Raw genomic sequence first — 17,225 nt, forward strand, 5'->3', positions numbered from 1 at the left:
CTGAGCACTCATAGTGTGTTTTTTTTTTCCCCACAGACTCAACCATTGCCCACTTTCGAAGGGACAAGGTGAGTCAGGGCCCTTCTCACCCAAAACTAAAGGGATATGCTCCACAGAAATGGCATATCATGTTGGTACGCTTGCTCATGCATCTCTTTACTTGCACAAAAACTGCAAATCACAAGATTTAATTTCTGAGTCACAAGTCACTCTACCTCAGTCTACGGCAATGCCTCCCCTTTGTTTTCCAACCCAGATCTGCTAGCTGACTCCTGCCTGCTTCTCCAATGCGTGCGGCTCCCTCCAGCGCTCCTGGAGCCTCCTTGTGCAGGGCTTGCAGGCTGCAGCTGCAATAACAGGGCTTTCCTTTCCCCTCCAGCCTCCCGTGAAGCAGATGACCCGCAGCAGAGATGCATAGGCTTCAGCATGCCAAGGCAACCAGGACTGCGTCACGGCCATGGTGTTTTCTTGCAGAGGGCTCTTGGGGCAGAACATGGGGCTTTTGGGTTCATGGGGTTATGCTCTCCCATTATTTCTAGCCACTAGATATATGATTGCTTATGCATGTCCAACTAGAATATCAGTAAAATATCACAGCTATTTTAGAGACATCGGTAAGTGCTGAGCTGTTCTTATGCATCATCAAGCTCACCACGTTCTTGAATCAAAGGACATCATGAAGTGATGAGCTGCGCGTTATACATCACTGCTGTGGCTTTAGGTGGAAGAAGCTCTGGAGATGCCCAGGATGGCCCTGTCTTGATACCTACCCATGAGCCCCAAGCACAAGGATTCTGTCACTGCCCCTATGGACAGATGGGCACCCTCAGAGTGCATTCAGACAGAAGAAGTACACCAACTTCATTCTGATGCAGAAGGATTTCATGCTTTTATTGATAAGTGTCACCTCTGCTGTGCTTTCCCCCTTCTTCTTGCAGAGAAAGGGGTGGATCGCCTCTCACTTTCTGACATCTGTCCTATGTACAAACTTCAGAGCTGTGTATTCCAGAGGCCTTCAAAACACAAACAAGGAATTACAGTGGTCCCACAGCATGGCCATGCAGCATTCCCCATGGGATCATGGCAGGAGGGGAACTGCAGCCAGAGCACCGCCACCGTGACAACTGAGCTGGCATTTCCCCTCCAAAGCCATGCCTTCTGCAGACAAAAAAATGCACGCTCAACCTGCAGGCCTCTGCAAGAGCACAACTCACCTTCACTCTCCTCATTTCATCCACGTTGGCATCTGCAGGGAGATCCTGAATGAGTGCCCAGCCATCAGCAGGGAGAGACCTTCCCAGCCACCAACACAGATGCACCCTGGGCATCCTCTGCCAAAATCATCACCCTTACAGCTTCCTACAGCGGCTCCTGAGGTCTGCCTTGCAGCCCCAAGAAATGCCCTGTGCTGTAGGGAGGCGGGTTTTGCTTCTGCACGATATTGGGTGGAGGCTGCTCTGTTGCTGAGAATGGTCCTCACCCAAAAAGTGCTCTGAACAGACACATTTCCTCTGAACACCTATCTGCTCAGTGCAGAGTTTGAAAGTGAAGCATTTGTTAATTCCCAGCAGTGTCAGCTACAGGAGTGGAGACTGTATAGCAGGGTGAAGAGAATGAGACCATATTTGTCAAGGAGGTTTAGAGAGATGATGCCGGAATACTATAGGGACTATATCCGGAAAAATTAACTTTATAAGCATTGATTGTCATGAGCACGTGGAGATAATCCTGACTTAAAATACAGCATTTGGGATCATCTCTGCATTGTACTCAATGCCTAGAAAGGAAGGGTGCAAGGGACTGAAACTTACAGTAAAATCGTGGTCGGCAGGAGATCCCTCAGCACTACCAGCACCATGGAGAGAGACAGAGAGAGCAGAGAGAAAAGGCATTGAGGTTCCACAAAGCATCCAAGGGCCACTGGAGATATTCCCAGGGAAAAGTGCCTCCATCTCCTATCGTACTGCAATCCCTCCTCTACACGAGGGAATCCACTGACAAAGCTCACACTGAAAAAGGAGCAGCACCCCAGGGTCCCAGATGCCCACCAATTACCCAGACCTGCCACTTCCTGCTCACCTACAGCATCTCTTCCCACAAGCACCTGAAAGAAGAAGAGTCCCACATCAGAGCTTTGACAGCCTCATGGATCCCACACAGTACCCAGAAGCCCATAAGCCCTGACCTTTCTTGATGATCCAGCAGGAGGCTGCAGACAGGAGCAGGGTGACAGCCACTGATGCCACAGCGATGACTATGGGGCCAACGGGGTGTATGAGTCTGGGGACAAAGTGGAGTGATGGGGACTAATGAATAGGATGGGGACACGGGAATGTGATGGGGTCAGAGCAGGGTGATGCAGACAGTGGGGTGTGATGGGGATGTAGTGATGGTATGGGGACACAGGGAAGGGATGAGGACAACAGTAAGGGACAGGGTCAACAGGACCAAAGGGGAGCCTCTCACCGGCATGTGCTGTCTCTTCCGTGGATCTGGGCACAAGGCCTGGGGGGACAAATGGATGGGCTGAGTATCCCCCGAACTCTCACCTCTGCATGAACACGGCTCCTGAGTGCATTGCTATGGGGCAGGGCTTGCAGCCATAGGAAGGTGCCCACTGAGCCTGCCCTTCTCCTGAGACACATGGAATGATGTAGGTTCCCTTCGATCTGATTACGTAAACTATGCTGGATTTAAAAATGCATGGCAGAGATGCAACCGTGCACTGTATGATACTGCAGCAGCACAATTCTCTACTTCACCTTGTGGATAAGAAAGGACTAGTATGTTGATCTGCCTCTGTAGATGGGATGGCAGCATCCAATTGCAAGACTCCATAATGCATTTCCCCTCCTGCCGCCATCTAAAGCCTCTTTTAGGTGGTTTTGTTGAAGCAGGTAGAGGCACCCAGATCCCAAAGCACACCAACATCTGGCCATCCCCACACTATGGCCACAGCATCATCTTCTTGCTGCTTAGGAGCTCACACAGTGAGAAACCACCCCACACTTGGAAATCACCCCAGTTTCCCTTCCTCATTCTCGAAACATTTTTGTAATAACCCTTGCAGCATCCCTTCCCAGGAAAGGGATCGTGCCCAAACCCTGCACCTGCTTCCTAGCCTGGGCACTGCAGTGCCCCATTTCTGCACCACGGGATGGAGAGGGAGACCATTCCAGAGCCCACTCTCTCTATGGCATTTCTTGATCCAGAAAATCTATGTGGTGTTCAGTCACCCCATCCCCTGTGTCCCCACCACCCTGGTGTCATGTCCCACCTGTGACCTGCAGGTCCAAGGGAGCGCTGAGGGGAGAGCTCCTCAGCCAGTTTTTCGTGCTCCTCTGCTGGTAGAAACATGTGTATGTCCCCGCACTTCTCTCAGTGATGTTCAGCAGCATGGAGCTCATGACCCTTCCCTCTTGGACCTTTCACACTATACACCTCCAACCCATCCTTGCACAAGACAATTCGGGTAGAAGGAAACTGTTTCTGAAAGACACATCGAGCCAAGACAACTTCTCCTTCCTGAGCACTGGATGCGTTAAGGAACAGGACTGGAGCCTGGAGAGTACCTGGAGAGATGGCACAGGGATTCCACCACCTCATTGGTTGCAAAACACATTGAATCACAAGCACAGACAATCAGCACTCCAGAGATGGACATTGGGAATTCAGGGGGGAAAACTGCTCTTCTCTCTTCCCATTTCCTCCCCCAGGATGTCTTCTTTTTCTGGACCCATTCTCACACTCACCATCAGCCCCTGGAGATGCAGGTGTTCTGGGTGTTCACACCAGTACCTGCACCACGGGACAGAGAGAGTTTTGTTTAGAGGGACAATGTCCTGCTCACCCAGATGTTCCCACCCATGTCCCCACGGAGGACTAGGCACCATCCCGTCTGCCTATCCCCATACAGTGTCTCTGAGAAAGATCGGGTCCATTTGTGGTGCGTTTGCTGCTTCAAGTACTGTTCCCTATCTTTCTAAAGCACCCAGCATTTGTAACCCACGTATTTTTGGAGCACGCCTACACCCTTCACCTACTGCACCACTGCCCTCAGCACCATCCCAAGCCTATTTCTGGTGGGATTCCTGCTCCAGGCATGGTTCCCTACTTCACACAGCATCCCCAACTCACCAACCACCACCAGCAGCAGGAGGGCAGGGACACGAGGACACGCCATGGTCCACTGTGCTTCCCCCAACATCTTTTGGCGATCTCTTCTCACAGCGCCTACTTTGATGTGAGCTGGATACAGATGGACACTGGTTTGCATTGCAACCCCAGGACCTGTCCTGTGGTATTTTTCTAGCTGACAGAGTTACCCACGGTGAGAGACTGTGATGCAGCCCATGGTGCATCTGTTGTGTCTGCCGAGCTACCGCTTTTATTTGGGGACGTCAGACACCTCATCATGGTCTGTGTTTCCTGTTTCTTAAAGGAGGAATCTTCTCCCTTCTCCCCCTTATGCCCACCTGATCTTGCTGATCATGCCCCCATTCTGCATGCAGGGTCCCATCGGTCTCTTTGCGTCAGCTCTCCTCCTTGCTCTGTTTTCTTGCAACCTCCTGGCCATCTCCAGTCTATCACAGAGTCATCAAAGAAAATGGTTTGATCTGGAGAGGACCTGAAAGATTATGCAGTTAGCCATAGACTCATAAAAACCTACGGCCCCATTTAACCCATCCTGGAGCACCTCCAGGCATGCACTGCTTCAATGGGCAGCTGTGCTAGTGCCGCAACACCCTCTGAATCAAGAATTTTCTTCTAGCATCTAAACTGAACCACTCCTCTTTCAGTACAGATCCTTTCTCTTTTTTCCTATCACCATTAAACTGTGTAATCAGTTGCTGCCCTTGTTTATAAGCTCACATTAAATACAACATCTTGTTGCTTGACATGGCATCTCTTCTGCATTCTACTCCATCTCCCCCCTGTGTCCATGCTCCTTTGACTCTACTCTCAGCCCCATTGCACTGCACCCTTAAGGGAACATCCCAACAGTGAGAGGCCCAGAAGAAAACCAGTGCCTTCAGTGCTGCTACACACTCTCCACCACCTGCAGAACTCCACCAGCAGAAACCACTCAGTATTACTGCTGTAATCACCACAAGCACTTATCACTTCAATTACAATCTCGGCAGGAAAATTAACCTCTGCCTCTCCCCACTCCCCTGTGGGGAACTCATCCACTGGAAACTCTGGCCCTGCATCTGCCCATGATGCAACCTGTCGACCCACAAAACGTGGCAGAGCAGGACCACGGCTACAGTTCTGCTCTCTGTGCTGAGAATGGAGGAACTCAGCTCAGGCCCTGCATCTGCCCATGGAGATGATCAGCAGACCCACAAAACGTGACCATGTGCTGAGAACTCACTCTGTGGTGAGCAATGAACCTCCTGCGTGCTCAGAATCTGCCTGTGCTATTTTTGTATCCCCCTTTCTTTGTGCTCTCTGGCCTGGCCAGACTACAGCTTCATGCACACAGTAACGCCTCTTCTGTTTAGGAAGGAGAACTTTCCTCCCACACAAGATTCACCCCACCGCTCCTTCAGAAAGATGTATTTCTCCGTGATGCTTTGCTTGCATGGAGCTGGGCTGGAAGCGGCATTTAAAAGAGCAGCAGCTGCACATCTCCAGTCTGAGGGACCAAAACCATAGAGGTGTGTGAGTGCAGAGGGCTGATGGGGTGCAAAGAACATCACCTCTTTGCACGGCATGACCACAGTTGCTTTGCTCTGGGCTGAATGACGAAGACAGACCGAGTGTTTCCATTCAGGTGGGAAGGGCTTTAGGTCTGTGGGGCAGGATTCCCCCTGCGTTTGTCCATCTTCCAGCTGGTTTTTGATGAAAGGTGCTGTAAGGTGCCTGCTAGCAGCACAGAGTGTGTCCTTATTCCTCAGGCAGAATGACACTGCTCTGAGTCCCCCAGCTCAGAGCAGTTACTGCATGACACACATGAACAGAGAGCAAAGGCAAAGGCTAGGATTGTGTCACAGCCAGGCTGTGGTCCAAACACCTACAATGAATCCCAAAAGCACTTATGGGATTTTTTATCAAAAATGCTCTTCAATTTCTATTCCTTCTGCTAGTGTAGAGAGCTCCCATCTGCTGATTATCTTGCACCAAGTCTGTATAGCACTCCCTCAAGGGCTGCCATATTTGATGTGCTTTATCTCAAGGCAAGATGAATTATTAATCTCCTACTCAACCTGAGTCCATAGGTAGGGAATGTGAATGGTTAGCATGTGTCGCTGTGTCTTTTGAGATCTTCCTTACTTGACTTGCCTGCCTTATCTACAAGGCTTACAGTTTCACTCAGTGTCTAGAATTCTCAGATGCTGAGTCTCTTCAGTCACCTGGATGGACTCCGCAGTTTGGGTTGAATTTTTGATCAATCAGCAAAACATAAAATCATAACACAGACTCAGACTTTGCATAAAGGAAATGTGAGACTCTTGCTAAGTGCATGGAAGAGGATGCTGCTGGAGATGATGCTGCCCATGAATAGCCCACTGACATAGGATGGATATGGAATTCTTGTTGTTTATTGCTATCGTTCTGCCAGGGGGCAGGAGCAGGATATAAAAGTCACACCTGCCCCAACTCGCAGGGACCTCCGGGCACCTTTCATCTTTCACATCCCTTCTTGAATGATCTCTGAACATCGATTCATTGCTTGGGTATGTATTTGGAAACAAGAAGGGATTTATTTCACAGTCAGTAGTAAAGATTATTTTAACCATATGCTCACTTCTTTGCCTTTGTGTCCTTTGGCTTTTACTTCTATTTCTCACCGAGTGCAAACCTTCCATCTTTCTGAGATCCATCCATTAATACAGATTCTTACCTGAATAAATACCTGTCTGCCACAGACGTATTCATTTGTCCCCATTACAGTCAGGCAGGCTTGAGTCTGGTAAGCCCAGACATACACGCCTGTGAATATTTAAGACTTCTATACCCGTGTGAACACATTTGAATGTCTTGTTGAGGAACTTGTGGTCCACACAGAAATCATGCAACTGCCATGAGACTGGCCAAGAGATAAGGAAACTCAAAAACCATACAGAGCTCTTGAGAGCCGAAAACACAGCCTTACCAGTCTGCAGAATCAAACCATACGTGAGTGTGCAGCTTGCTACTGGAATTGCTTTCACTTTCACTTTTGTTCTGCTGTTTAATCAATTGCTGACGTGGCGACAGAACAGAACCAATCTGTGTGACACAGAGGCACAGAAGATTTCCTTAGTCCTCGGAGTTGGTGAAGCACTGACCACTGAACAGAATGTCAAGGGAAGGGAATTGGTAACTTCTTGGAAAAAGGATTATGATGCACTGTCCATACTGCTTAGCACCATAACTCTGGTTCTAGCAGAAGAAATAGCAGAGTCTGAGTTTGAACATCCACAAAAAACATATTTAAAGACTTGCTGTGTTGTTACTTACTTTGCATGATCAACTCTCATTTTTTAACTACTTCTGGCTTTAAATAATGTACATTGGTATGATATACTGACAAAAAATAAACATCAAATAAAGTTTCCCTCCCAGCTTTTTACAAACACATTGTGAGGATCAGTGGGACCCACGGCCAACCACAGGCACAATTGTAGTAGTGCTTGAGACCAAAAAAACCTGTATTAGAGCACAGATTCAAGAGCCAAACCCAAATTTCAGTGGAATATAAAGATGCTAACTGTAGCTGCAGAAGCTTCAGTGGAGTTGTGGGTATGTGCATGGATGCACCAGCTCATTACAAGTGGCTCACTGCTGAGTTTCATCAACGGAGCAAGATCTGGGCCCATCCCCACATGGCTCTCCAGAATATGCAGTTTACCTAAGCACTCTCTTGGAACAGGCATTCTTCAGAAACATAAAGTAACAGGAGGCAGGGCTTTCCCAAACTTCACCTACATTCTGTTAGAGGAGAGGGTAGGTTGGGGGCTGTGTGACAAACAGGCTCAACGGCTGCACTGGTATATGTCTTGCTTAGGTGTCTACACCATGCTAGGCCTCAGTGTTACAATTCCATGACCTGGAAAACTCATGAAGATTAGAATGCCAGGCGGGTGCTCATTAAGAATAGAACACCAGGTTATGTGCTCATTAAGAGCAGACAACCAGGTGGGTGCTCACATCTATTGCCATTCACACCAACCCTTTCCCCCATCCCACGAGTCTCCACAATCTCCGCATGGATTTGGATTCCATGCCTCAAAACAGTGCATGAAACAGTTCAGCAGTCCGTTCACTGCCTCCACTTTGTTTGAGCTTCTTCAGATTAGATGGTGGCATGGTGGATGCTGATGCAGCAGTCTCTCCCTCTTCGATTCTACACCCCACAGTCCTTCTTATTTCAGTAACACCATGCCCATGGCTAACCTATTTTGGAACGTAAAACATGGCAATCACAAATGTGAGCAAACAAGAAGTGCACACAAGCATTAGTACAGTCATGGCTAACAAGGGTCTTGCATTGCCTCTTCTCAAAACCTGTATACATAGATACAGAGAATCCAAAGATGACAAGGATGGGATTATCCACTGAGTCTGAATACGATGTTCTTACCTGTGGGCGTTGGAACCTTCCCACACACAAAAATTCAGTGGTGCTTTGAGAATGGGAAGTACTTGTCGTGTTGGTGGCAGATCAACTAAGACTGGTTTTCATGAGTAGTGAAGGGGCTTTACCGGATCTTTGCTTTCTCTTTTTCCCTGCAACAAGGAGAAGGGTTTGTCAGGAGCTATTGGGAAAGAGCAGATATTTTGTATAGCGTCAAGACCAGTGTCTTGGGCTGTGTTGGTATTCCTCTTTGAAATAAATCCTTCTGTTCTCCCACGGTGCATACGTTTGCCTCAATTGTCTGATATTTTCTCCCCTTCTGATGGGCGTACATTCTATGCTTTCCCGGATGGAGTATAGTTCTATCGGGATTTATTTTTACCACAGTGATTGGGTATCAGGTATAGATCAAAGTACCGTGTAGCATTAGGACAAATCTGAGGCTTTCTTGTTGATATGGTTATAGGCGACACTAATTGGATTTCCTTTTCAGATTCTTTATTGTTCTTCAGATTTCAACTGCTGACGATACTTGGGAAACAAAGAATAATACAAGTGCCAAGTGTTTTCTTACTCACTGCTCCTAACGGTGCACTCCTCACCGTGAGGAGGTGAGGCACTGGAACAGGTTGCCTAGAGATTTGGCTGGTGCTCCGTCCCTGGGGACTTTCTAGGCTAGGCTGGATAAGGCCCTGGGCAACCTGATCTAGCTGTGGTGTCCCAGTTCACTTCACAGGAGCTGGACTCGATGGCTTGCATAGGTCCCTTCCAACTCTAAACATTCTATGATTCCATGATTCTTTGCCTGTTTAGACCAGGTGGGTGTGAACCACAGAACCTAGAGGTGAGGGATCAACCCTGCGCTCCAGGGATGCCGACACACCTCAGTCTTCTCATCTCCTCATTCTGTCCCCATTCAACTCCAATGTCCCCATTGGAGCACAATGTGCCCATCACTCCCCACTGTCCCTATCTCTCCAATCAGTCCCCTGGAAGCCATGGTCAACACGGTGACAACAGTGGAAAAGGCTTGTGGGAAAAGAGGGGAGTGGGACCCTGGGGACATCCTTGTGCAGGGCAGCATTACCTGTGAGTTCAACCATGGAAAAAAAGGGATTATCTTGGGATTGCAGAAGGAAGTACTCCCTCATGCAAACATCCATGACAGCCCCTGGACACATGCATGATGAGGGATTGCCATGGGGTTGGACTGAACACATTGCCCAATGCAAGGAGGCATTCTACAAGTGAAAATCAATCCTGGACCCACCCAGATCCCAATCCAGGCAGCATTTGGAAGGCACCGGCTGTGGAGGAATCCAGTGTGAGTGCTGGGCAACCCATATCCACAGGGATCTTCTCGCCATGAGCTCCTGGTAGCAACCCTGCTCATTCCTTCGTACATGCTGAATCCATTCATCAAGGGAAAATTTCTCCACAGTGCTTGCAACCCATGACTCATGATGAAAAATCCCACTTGAATGGGGATGGAGAGAACGTGACCGTCACTCATTCGCGGCTGGACAAAATGATCTGTGGCCCTTCTCAACTGGAACACAAGCAATGAGCTCCTAACTAATGGCAGTATGGTGTCGGCTTCTTTAATTCTGTGCTTATACTGTTTGTTTGTTTGTTTGTTTGTTTTGCTGGTTTTTACAATTCTATAAGTGACTCCTTGCTCTTTAATGTCCCTTCCAACCCAAGCACCTCTATTTTATGGCTCTTTGGCAGGCTGGAGATGAACAGGAGCTTGGGAGGGGACAGAGACAAGGTAGCTGACAAAAAGAGATAAAACGGACGCTGCATACAGAATGAGGTCACACTCAGTAAGAAGAGGTGGGGAAAAGAGGGAAAAGGGAGAAGTTTCCTCCCCCCAAGAGACAGGAAGCACGGCATTTGCTAAGGTCTCTATGTGTCCTGAAATAAAAGCAGGGGCTCTGCAGATGCGAAAAATGCATCATGGGCTGCATCACAGCCTCTCGCTGTGACTAACTCTCTGTCAGCTGCAGAAACACACAGCACGTGTCCTAGGCTCGCAACACAAGCCTGTGACCATCTGCACCCAGCTCACAGCAAAGCAGGAACCGTGAGGAGAGATCTCCAAAAGATGTGCGGGCTGGTGGGATGGGCCATGCTGTGTCCCCATGTCCATGTCCTCCTGCTGCTGGTGTTTGGTGAGTTGGGGCTGCTTTGGGTAGCAGGGAACCCTGCTTGGAGGAAGAAGCCCAGCACAAAGAGGCTTGAGATGGTACCGAGGGTGGAGGTAGAGTACGTGTGGGATGGAATCATGCACCAAAAGCATGATTTTGGAAGTAGAGGAGACTGCATCTGGAAAAGAAAACTTATCCCAAATGGATTTAGGCTTGCTCAAATGGAGACAGTGGTGATACAGGAAGGGGATACACTTGTGGAGTGGTGACTGCTGAAGACTGGAGACATGGACAGAAACATGTGGGTGTGCAGGACACTGTCCCTCTAACCAAACCCCTCTCTGCTCCACGGTGCAGGTACTGCTGTGAGCACCCAGGGCATCTGCAGTTCCACAGCTGATGGTGAGTGTGAGAATGGGTCCAGAAAAAGAAGACATCCTGGGGGAGGAGATGGAAAGAGAGAAAGGCTTTATTGCCTCAGAATTCCCAATATCCACCCCAGGAGGGCAGATTCTCCATGACTTGGAATGCAGTGTGTTTTGCAGCTAATGATGCTGGTGGAATCCCTGTGCCATCTCTCCAGGTACTCTCCAGGCTCCAGCCATGCTCCTTAACCCTTCCAGAGCTCAGGAAGGGGAAGTTGTCCTGGCTCAATGTGTCCTTCTGAAGCGGGTTCCTGCTGCCCGAATTGTCTTCTGCAAGGATGGGATGGAACTGTACAGCATGAAAGCCCATCAGGATACGGTCATCTACTCCATGCTGATGAACATCTCTGCAAGAAGCAGTGGGACATACACATGTAGGTACCAGCAGAGGAACAAGAGCAATTGGCTGAGGAGATCTCCCCTCAGCACTCCCTTGGATCTACATGTCACAGGTGGGACATGACACCAGTGTGGTGAGGACATAGGGGATGGGGGGTAATTAACACCACATGGATATCCCATGTGCAGCAAGAGGTGCCAATAGAGAGAGGATGGCTCTGGAAGGGTTCCTGTCTTGATCTTATGCTGCAGAAATGAGGCTCTGCAGTGCCCAGGTACATAAAGCAGGCCCAGGATTTGGGCATGATCCCTTTCCTGGGTAAGGATGCTCCAAGGGTTATTCCAAAACTGTTTTGAGAATGCGGAAGGGAAACTGGGGTGATTTCCAGGTGTGAGGTTGCTCCTTTTTGTTTGATTTCCTATGCAGCAACGAGATGATGCTGTGGCCATAGTGTGAGGCTGGGCAGATGTTGGTGTGCTTTGGGATCCGTGTGCCTCTACCTGCATCCAAGCCACCAAAAAAGAGCCTTTGGATGGTGGCAGGAGGGGAGATGCAGGATGGAGTCTTGCATTTGGGATGCTGCCATCCCATCCCATAGAGGCAGAGCAACATACTAGTCCTTTCTTATCCACAAGGTCAAGGAAAGGAGAGAGTTGTGCTGCAGGATCATACGGTGCACAGTTGCATTTCTGCCATGCATTTCTAAATTCATCATAGTTTAGATAATTGATCATCAGAATGGCAGAAACCCCATGTCAGCCCGCGTGTCTCAGGGGACAGAGCTGGCTCTGTGGGCATCTTCCAAGGCCTACATACCCTGCCCCGAAGCAGTGCACTCAGGAGCTGTGTCCATGCAGAGCTATGAGCACTGGTGACACTCAGCCCATCCATATGTCTGTCCAGGTCATGTGTCCAATTCCTCAGCAGGAACCGTAACTGCAGGTGAGGGACTCTCCTTTGCTCCTACTGACCCCATCCCTTCTTCCTTTTCCCTATCCCTCCCCTCTTTTCCCATCTCATCTCTATGGCGCTGTTACACCCCAACTTCTGCGTCACTCCCATCTGACCCCATCACCCTCTGTGTCCCCAGACACCAACACTCCTCTGAACCTCACAGTCATTCATGTGGTATCAGTTACTGTCACCCTCCTGCTGTCTGCAGCCACCTTCTGGACCATTAGGAAAGGTGAGGACTTGAGGGGACTGTGGGGGATCCATGAGGCTGCCACAGCTTTGATGTGAGACTGTTTTTCTTACAGGTGCCTGCCGGGAGAGATGCCGAAGGTGAGAAGGAAGGCTGGGAGGGGACGACTGAGAGCATTTGGGAACTTGGGGAAGTCCTTTTGCAGGGCAGCATTATCTGTGAGTTCCCCCATAACAGGAAGGGACTGCCATGGTGTTGGAGAAGGAAGGATTTCCTCATGGTAACATTACTCATAGCACGTGGATGCCTGGAGGATGAGGGATTGCCGTGGGGTTGGACTGAATGCAGTGCCTGATGCAAGGAGGCTTCATCCAAATGAATAACAGTCCTGGCCCCCTGCAGCAAACATCCACCCCAAATCCATTTTCCCTCAATCCACAGGCAGCAGCACGTTCCCAGCCAGCAGGTGCAAGCCACCGACTATGGAGAAATCCAGTGTGAGTGCTGGGCACCCCTTTTCCATGGGGACCCCCTTCCCTTGGGCTCCCATTTGCCATCCCACCTGTCCCTTTCCCACTTGGACATGCAAAAACCATTTCTCAAGAGTCAGTTTCTCCAGGGTGCTTTCATCACTGTGCTCATAGTGACAAATCCCATTTGCACAGCGGGTCTCACACTTCAGACTCTGCTGTTCTCCCATCTACAGTTCCCCTCACTATGGTGTTTGTTTCAAGCACAGACCAAAGCTCAGCCCTGCACTGGAGGATATTGCTGTGCACACAGACAGCAGTGGGGAAATATCTCATAGATATTTGCTCTGCATGTGCAGGCAGCTGCAAAGGGGGGATGCTGTGGTCGGGGATGGGGGATATAACGCCACCACACCTGCACCTTGCTCTGTTTGCAGCTTGAATTTCATTGCAGAGCAGCAGGCTCAGATGTGCTGTGTAAATATAGAAAATGCCTCAAATGATGGGAAAATGCCCCCCCAAAGCCCTGCGTCTCTGGTCCTCCAAATCTTCCTTCAGAGTGGTGCAACGGGGGTGGACAGTCAGTCCAGAGCCCCGCGGGGTCTGCTGCCCAAACCAGTGGTGGGTCGCCCCCCTTCCCACATGAATACTGAGCACTCATAGTGTGTTTTTTTTCCCCACAGACTCGACCATTGCCCACTTTCGAAGGGACAAGGTGAGTCAGGGCCCTTCTCACCCAAAACCAAAGTGATATGCTCCACAGAAATCGCATTTTCATTTTTGTACGCTTGCTCATGCATCTCTTTACTTGCACAAAAACTGCAAATCACAAGATTTAATTTCTGAGTCACAAGCCACTCTACCTCAGTCTACGGCAAATGCCTCCCCTTGTTTTCCAACCCAGATCTGCTCTGACTTTCGCTAGCTGACTCCTGCCTGCTTCTCCAATGCATGCAGCTCCCTCCAGCGCTCCTGGAGCCTCCTTGTGCAGGGCTTGCAGGCTGCAGCTGCAATAACAGGGCTTTCCTTTCCCCTCCAGCCTCCCGTGAAGCAGATGACCCTCAGCACAGATGCATAGGCTTCAGCATGCCAAGGCAACCAGGACTGCGTCACGGCCATGGTGTTTTCTTGCAGAGGGCTCTTGGGGCAGAACATGGGGCTTTTGGGTTCATGGGGTATGCTCTCCCATTATTTCTAGCCACTAAGATGTATGACTTGCTTATGTATGGACCACCTAGAATATCAATAAAATATCACAGCTATTTTAGAGACATCGGCAAGTGCTGAGCTGTTGTTATGCATCATCAAGCTCACCACGGTTTTGAATCAAAGACATCATGAAGTGATGAGCTGCGCTTACGCATTACTGCTGTGGCTTTAGGTGGAAGAAGCTCTGGAGATGCCCAGGATGGCCCTGTTTTGATACCTCCCATGAGCCCCAAGCACAAGAATTCTGTCACAGCCCCTATGGACAGATGGGCACCCTCAGAGTGCATTCAGACAGAAGTACACAAACTTCATTCTGATGCAGAAGGATTTCATGCTTTTATTGATAAGTGTCACCTCTGCTGTGCTTTCCCCCTTGTTCTTGCAGAGAAAGGGGTGCATCGCCTCTCACTTTCTGACATTCTGTCCTATGTACAAACTTCAGAGCTTTGTATTCCAGAGGCCTTCAAAACACAAACAAGGAATTACAGTGGTCCCACAGCACGGCCATGCAGCATTCCCCATGGGAATGTGGCAGGAGGGGAACTGCACACCGTGACAACTGAGCTGGCATTCCCCCTCCAAAGCCATGCCTTCTGCAGACAAAAAAATGCACGCTCAACCTGCAGGCCTCTGCAAGAGCACAACTCACCTTCACTCTCCTCATTTCATCCACATTGGCATCTGCAGGGAGATCCTGAATGAGTGCCCAGCCATCAGCAGGGGAGACACCTTCCCCAGCCACCAGCACAAATGCACCCGTGGGCATCCTCTGCTAAAATCATCACCCTTACAGCTTCATACAGTGGCTCCTGAGGTCTGCCTTGCAGCCCCAAGAAAATGCCCTGTGCTGTAGGGAGGCGGGTTTTGCTTCTGCACGATACTGATTGTCATGAGCACGTGGAGATAATACTGACTTAAAATACAACATTTGGGGTCATCTCTGCATTGTACTCAATGCCTAGAAAGGAAGGGTGCAAGGGACTGAAACTTACAGTAAGAATCGTGGTCGGCAGGAGATCCCTCAGCACTACCAGCACCATGGAGAGAGACAGAGAGAGCAGAGAGAAAAGGCATTGAGGTTCCACAAAGCAGCCAAGGGCCACTGGAGATATTCCCAGGGAAAAGTGCCTCCATCTCCTATTGTACTGCAATCCCTCCTCTACACGAGGGAATCCACTGACAAAGCTCACACTGAAAAAGGAGCAGCACCCCAGGGTCCCAGATGCCCACCAATTACCCAGACCTGCCACTTCCTGCTCACCTACAGCATCTCTTCCCACAAGCATCTGAAAGAAGAAGAGTCCCACATCAGAGCTTTGACAGCCTCATGGATCCCACACAGTACTTAGAAGCCCATAAGCCCTGACCTTTCTTGATGATCCAGCAGGAGGCTGCAGACAGGAGCAGGGTGACACCCACTGGTGCCACAGCGATGACTATGGGGCCCAACGGGGTGTGTGAGTCTGGGGACAAAGCGGAGTGATGGGGACTAATGAATAGGATGGGGACACGGGAATGTGATGGGGTCAGAGCAGGGTGATGCAGACAGTGGGGTGTGATGGGGATGTAGTGATGGTATGGGGACACAGGGAGCGATGAGCACAACAGTAAGGGACAGGGTCAACAGGACCAAAGGGGAGCCTCTCACCGGCATGTGCTGTCTCTTCCGTGGATCTGGGCACATGGCCTGGGGGGACAAATGAATGGGCTGAGTATCCCCCGAACTCTCACCTCTGCATGAACACGGCTCCTGAGTGCATTGCTATGGGGCAGGGCTTGCAGCCATAGGAAGGTGCCCACTGAGCCTGCCCTTCTCCTGAGACACATAGAATGATGTAGGTTCCCTTCAATCTGATTACGTAAACTATGCTGGATTTAAAAATGCATGGCAGAGATGCAACCGTGCACTGTATGATACTGCAGCACAATTCTCTACTTCACCTTGTGGATAAGAAAGGACAAGTATGTTGATGTAGGATGGCAGCATCCCAATTGCAAGACTCCATAATGCATTTCCCCTCCTGCCGCCATCTAAAGCCTCTTTTAGGTGGTTTTGTTGAAGCAGGTAGAGGCACCCAGATCCCAAAGCACACCAACATCTGGCCATCCCCACGCTATGGCCACAGCATCATCTTCTTGCTGCATAGGAGCTCACACAGTGAGAAACAACCTCACACTTGGAAATCACCCGAGTTTCCATTCCTTATTCTCAAAACATTTTTTGAATAACCCTTGCAGCATCCCTTCCCACAAAAGGGATCGTGCCCAAACCCTGCACCTGCTTCCTGAGCCTGGGCACTGCAGTGCCCCATTTCTGCACCACGGGATGGAGAGGGAGACCATTACAGAGCCCACTTCTCTCTATGGCATTTCTTGATCCAGAAAATCTATGTGGTGTTCAGCTCCTCATCCCCTGCGTCCGCACAACCCTGGTGTCACATCCCACCTGTGACCTGCAGGTCCAAGGGAGGGCTGAGGGGAGAGCTCCTCAGCCAGTTTTTCGTGCTCCTCTGCTGGTAGAAACATGTGTATGTCCCCGCACTTCTCTCAGTGATGTTCAGCAGCATGGAGTTCATGACCCTTCCCTCTTGGACCTTCACACTGTACACCTCCAACCCATCCTTGCACAAGACAATTCGGGTAGCAGGAAACTGTTTCTGAAAGACACATCGAGCCAGGACAACTTCTCCTTCCTGAGCACTGGATGCGTTAAGGACCAGGACTGGAGCCTGGAGAGTACCTGGAGAGATGGCACAGGGATTCCACCACCTCATTGCTTGAAAAACACATTGAATCACAAGGCACAGACAATCAGCACTCCAGAGATGGACATTGGGAATTCAGGGAGGAAAACTGCTTTTCTCTCTTCCCATATTCTCCCCCAGGATGTCTTCTTTTTCTGGACCCATTCTCACACTCAC

General features: G+C 49.7%; 1 protein-coding gene across 2 annotated transcripts in view; it reads right to left on the reverse strand.

The window, feature by feature from the left end:
• LOC112531053 overlaps window positions 1-17,225 on the reverse strand; it is a 53,251-nt gene that overhangs the window by 7,399 nt on the left and 28,627 nt on the right. Inside the window, exons 3-9 of one of the 2 annotated variants that reach the window (XM_040654420.2) lie at window positions 16,751-17,044; window positions 15,953-15,991; window positions 15,672-15,767; window positions 15,566-15,590; window positions 15,297-15,331; window positions 14,954-14,985; window positions 14,616-14,765 (exon numbers count right to left, since the gene is read on the reverse strand). In XM_040654420.2, the coding sequence (XP_040510354.1) occupies window positions 14,730-14,765; window positions 14,954-14,985; window positions 15,297-15,331; window positions 15,566-15,590; window positions 15,672-15,767; window positions 15,953-15,991; window positions 16,751-17,044 (557 nt within the window). In that variant the 3' untranslated portion in view covers window positions 14,616-14,729. Of the gene's footprint in view, window positions 1-14,615; window positions 14,766-14,953; window positions 14,986-15,296; window positions 15,332-15,565; window positions 15,591-15,671; window positions 15,768-15,952; window positions 15,992-16,750; window positions 17,045-17,225 lie in introns of those variants that run through there. The other variant, XM_040654423.2, reaches the window with a different exon arrangement.

Source organism: Gallus gallus, chromosome 31, assembly GCF_016699485.2.
Source record: "Gallus gallus isolate bGalGal1 chromosome 31, bGalGal1.mat.broiler.GRCg7b, whole genome shotgun sequence".
In the NCBI taxonomy this organism is placed as follows: domain Eukaryota; kingdom Metazoa; phylum Chordata; class Aves; order Galliformes; family Phasianidae; genus Gallus; species Gallus gallus.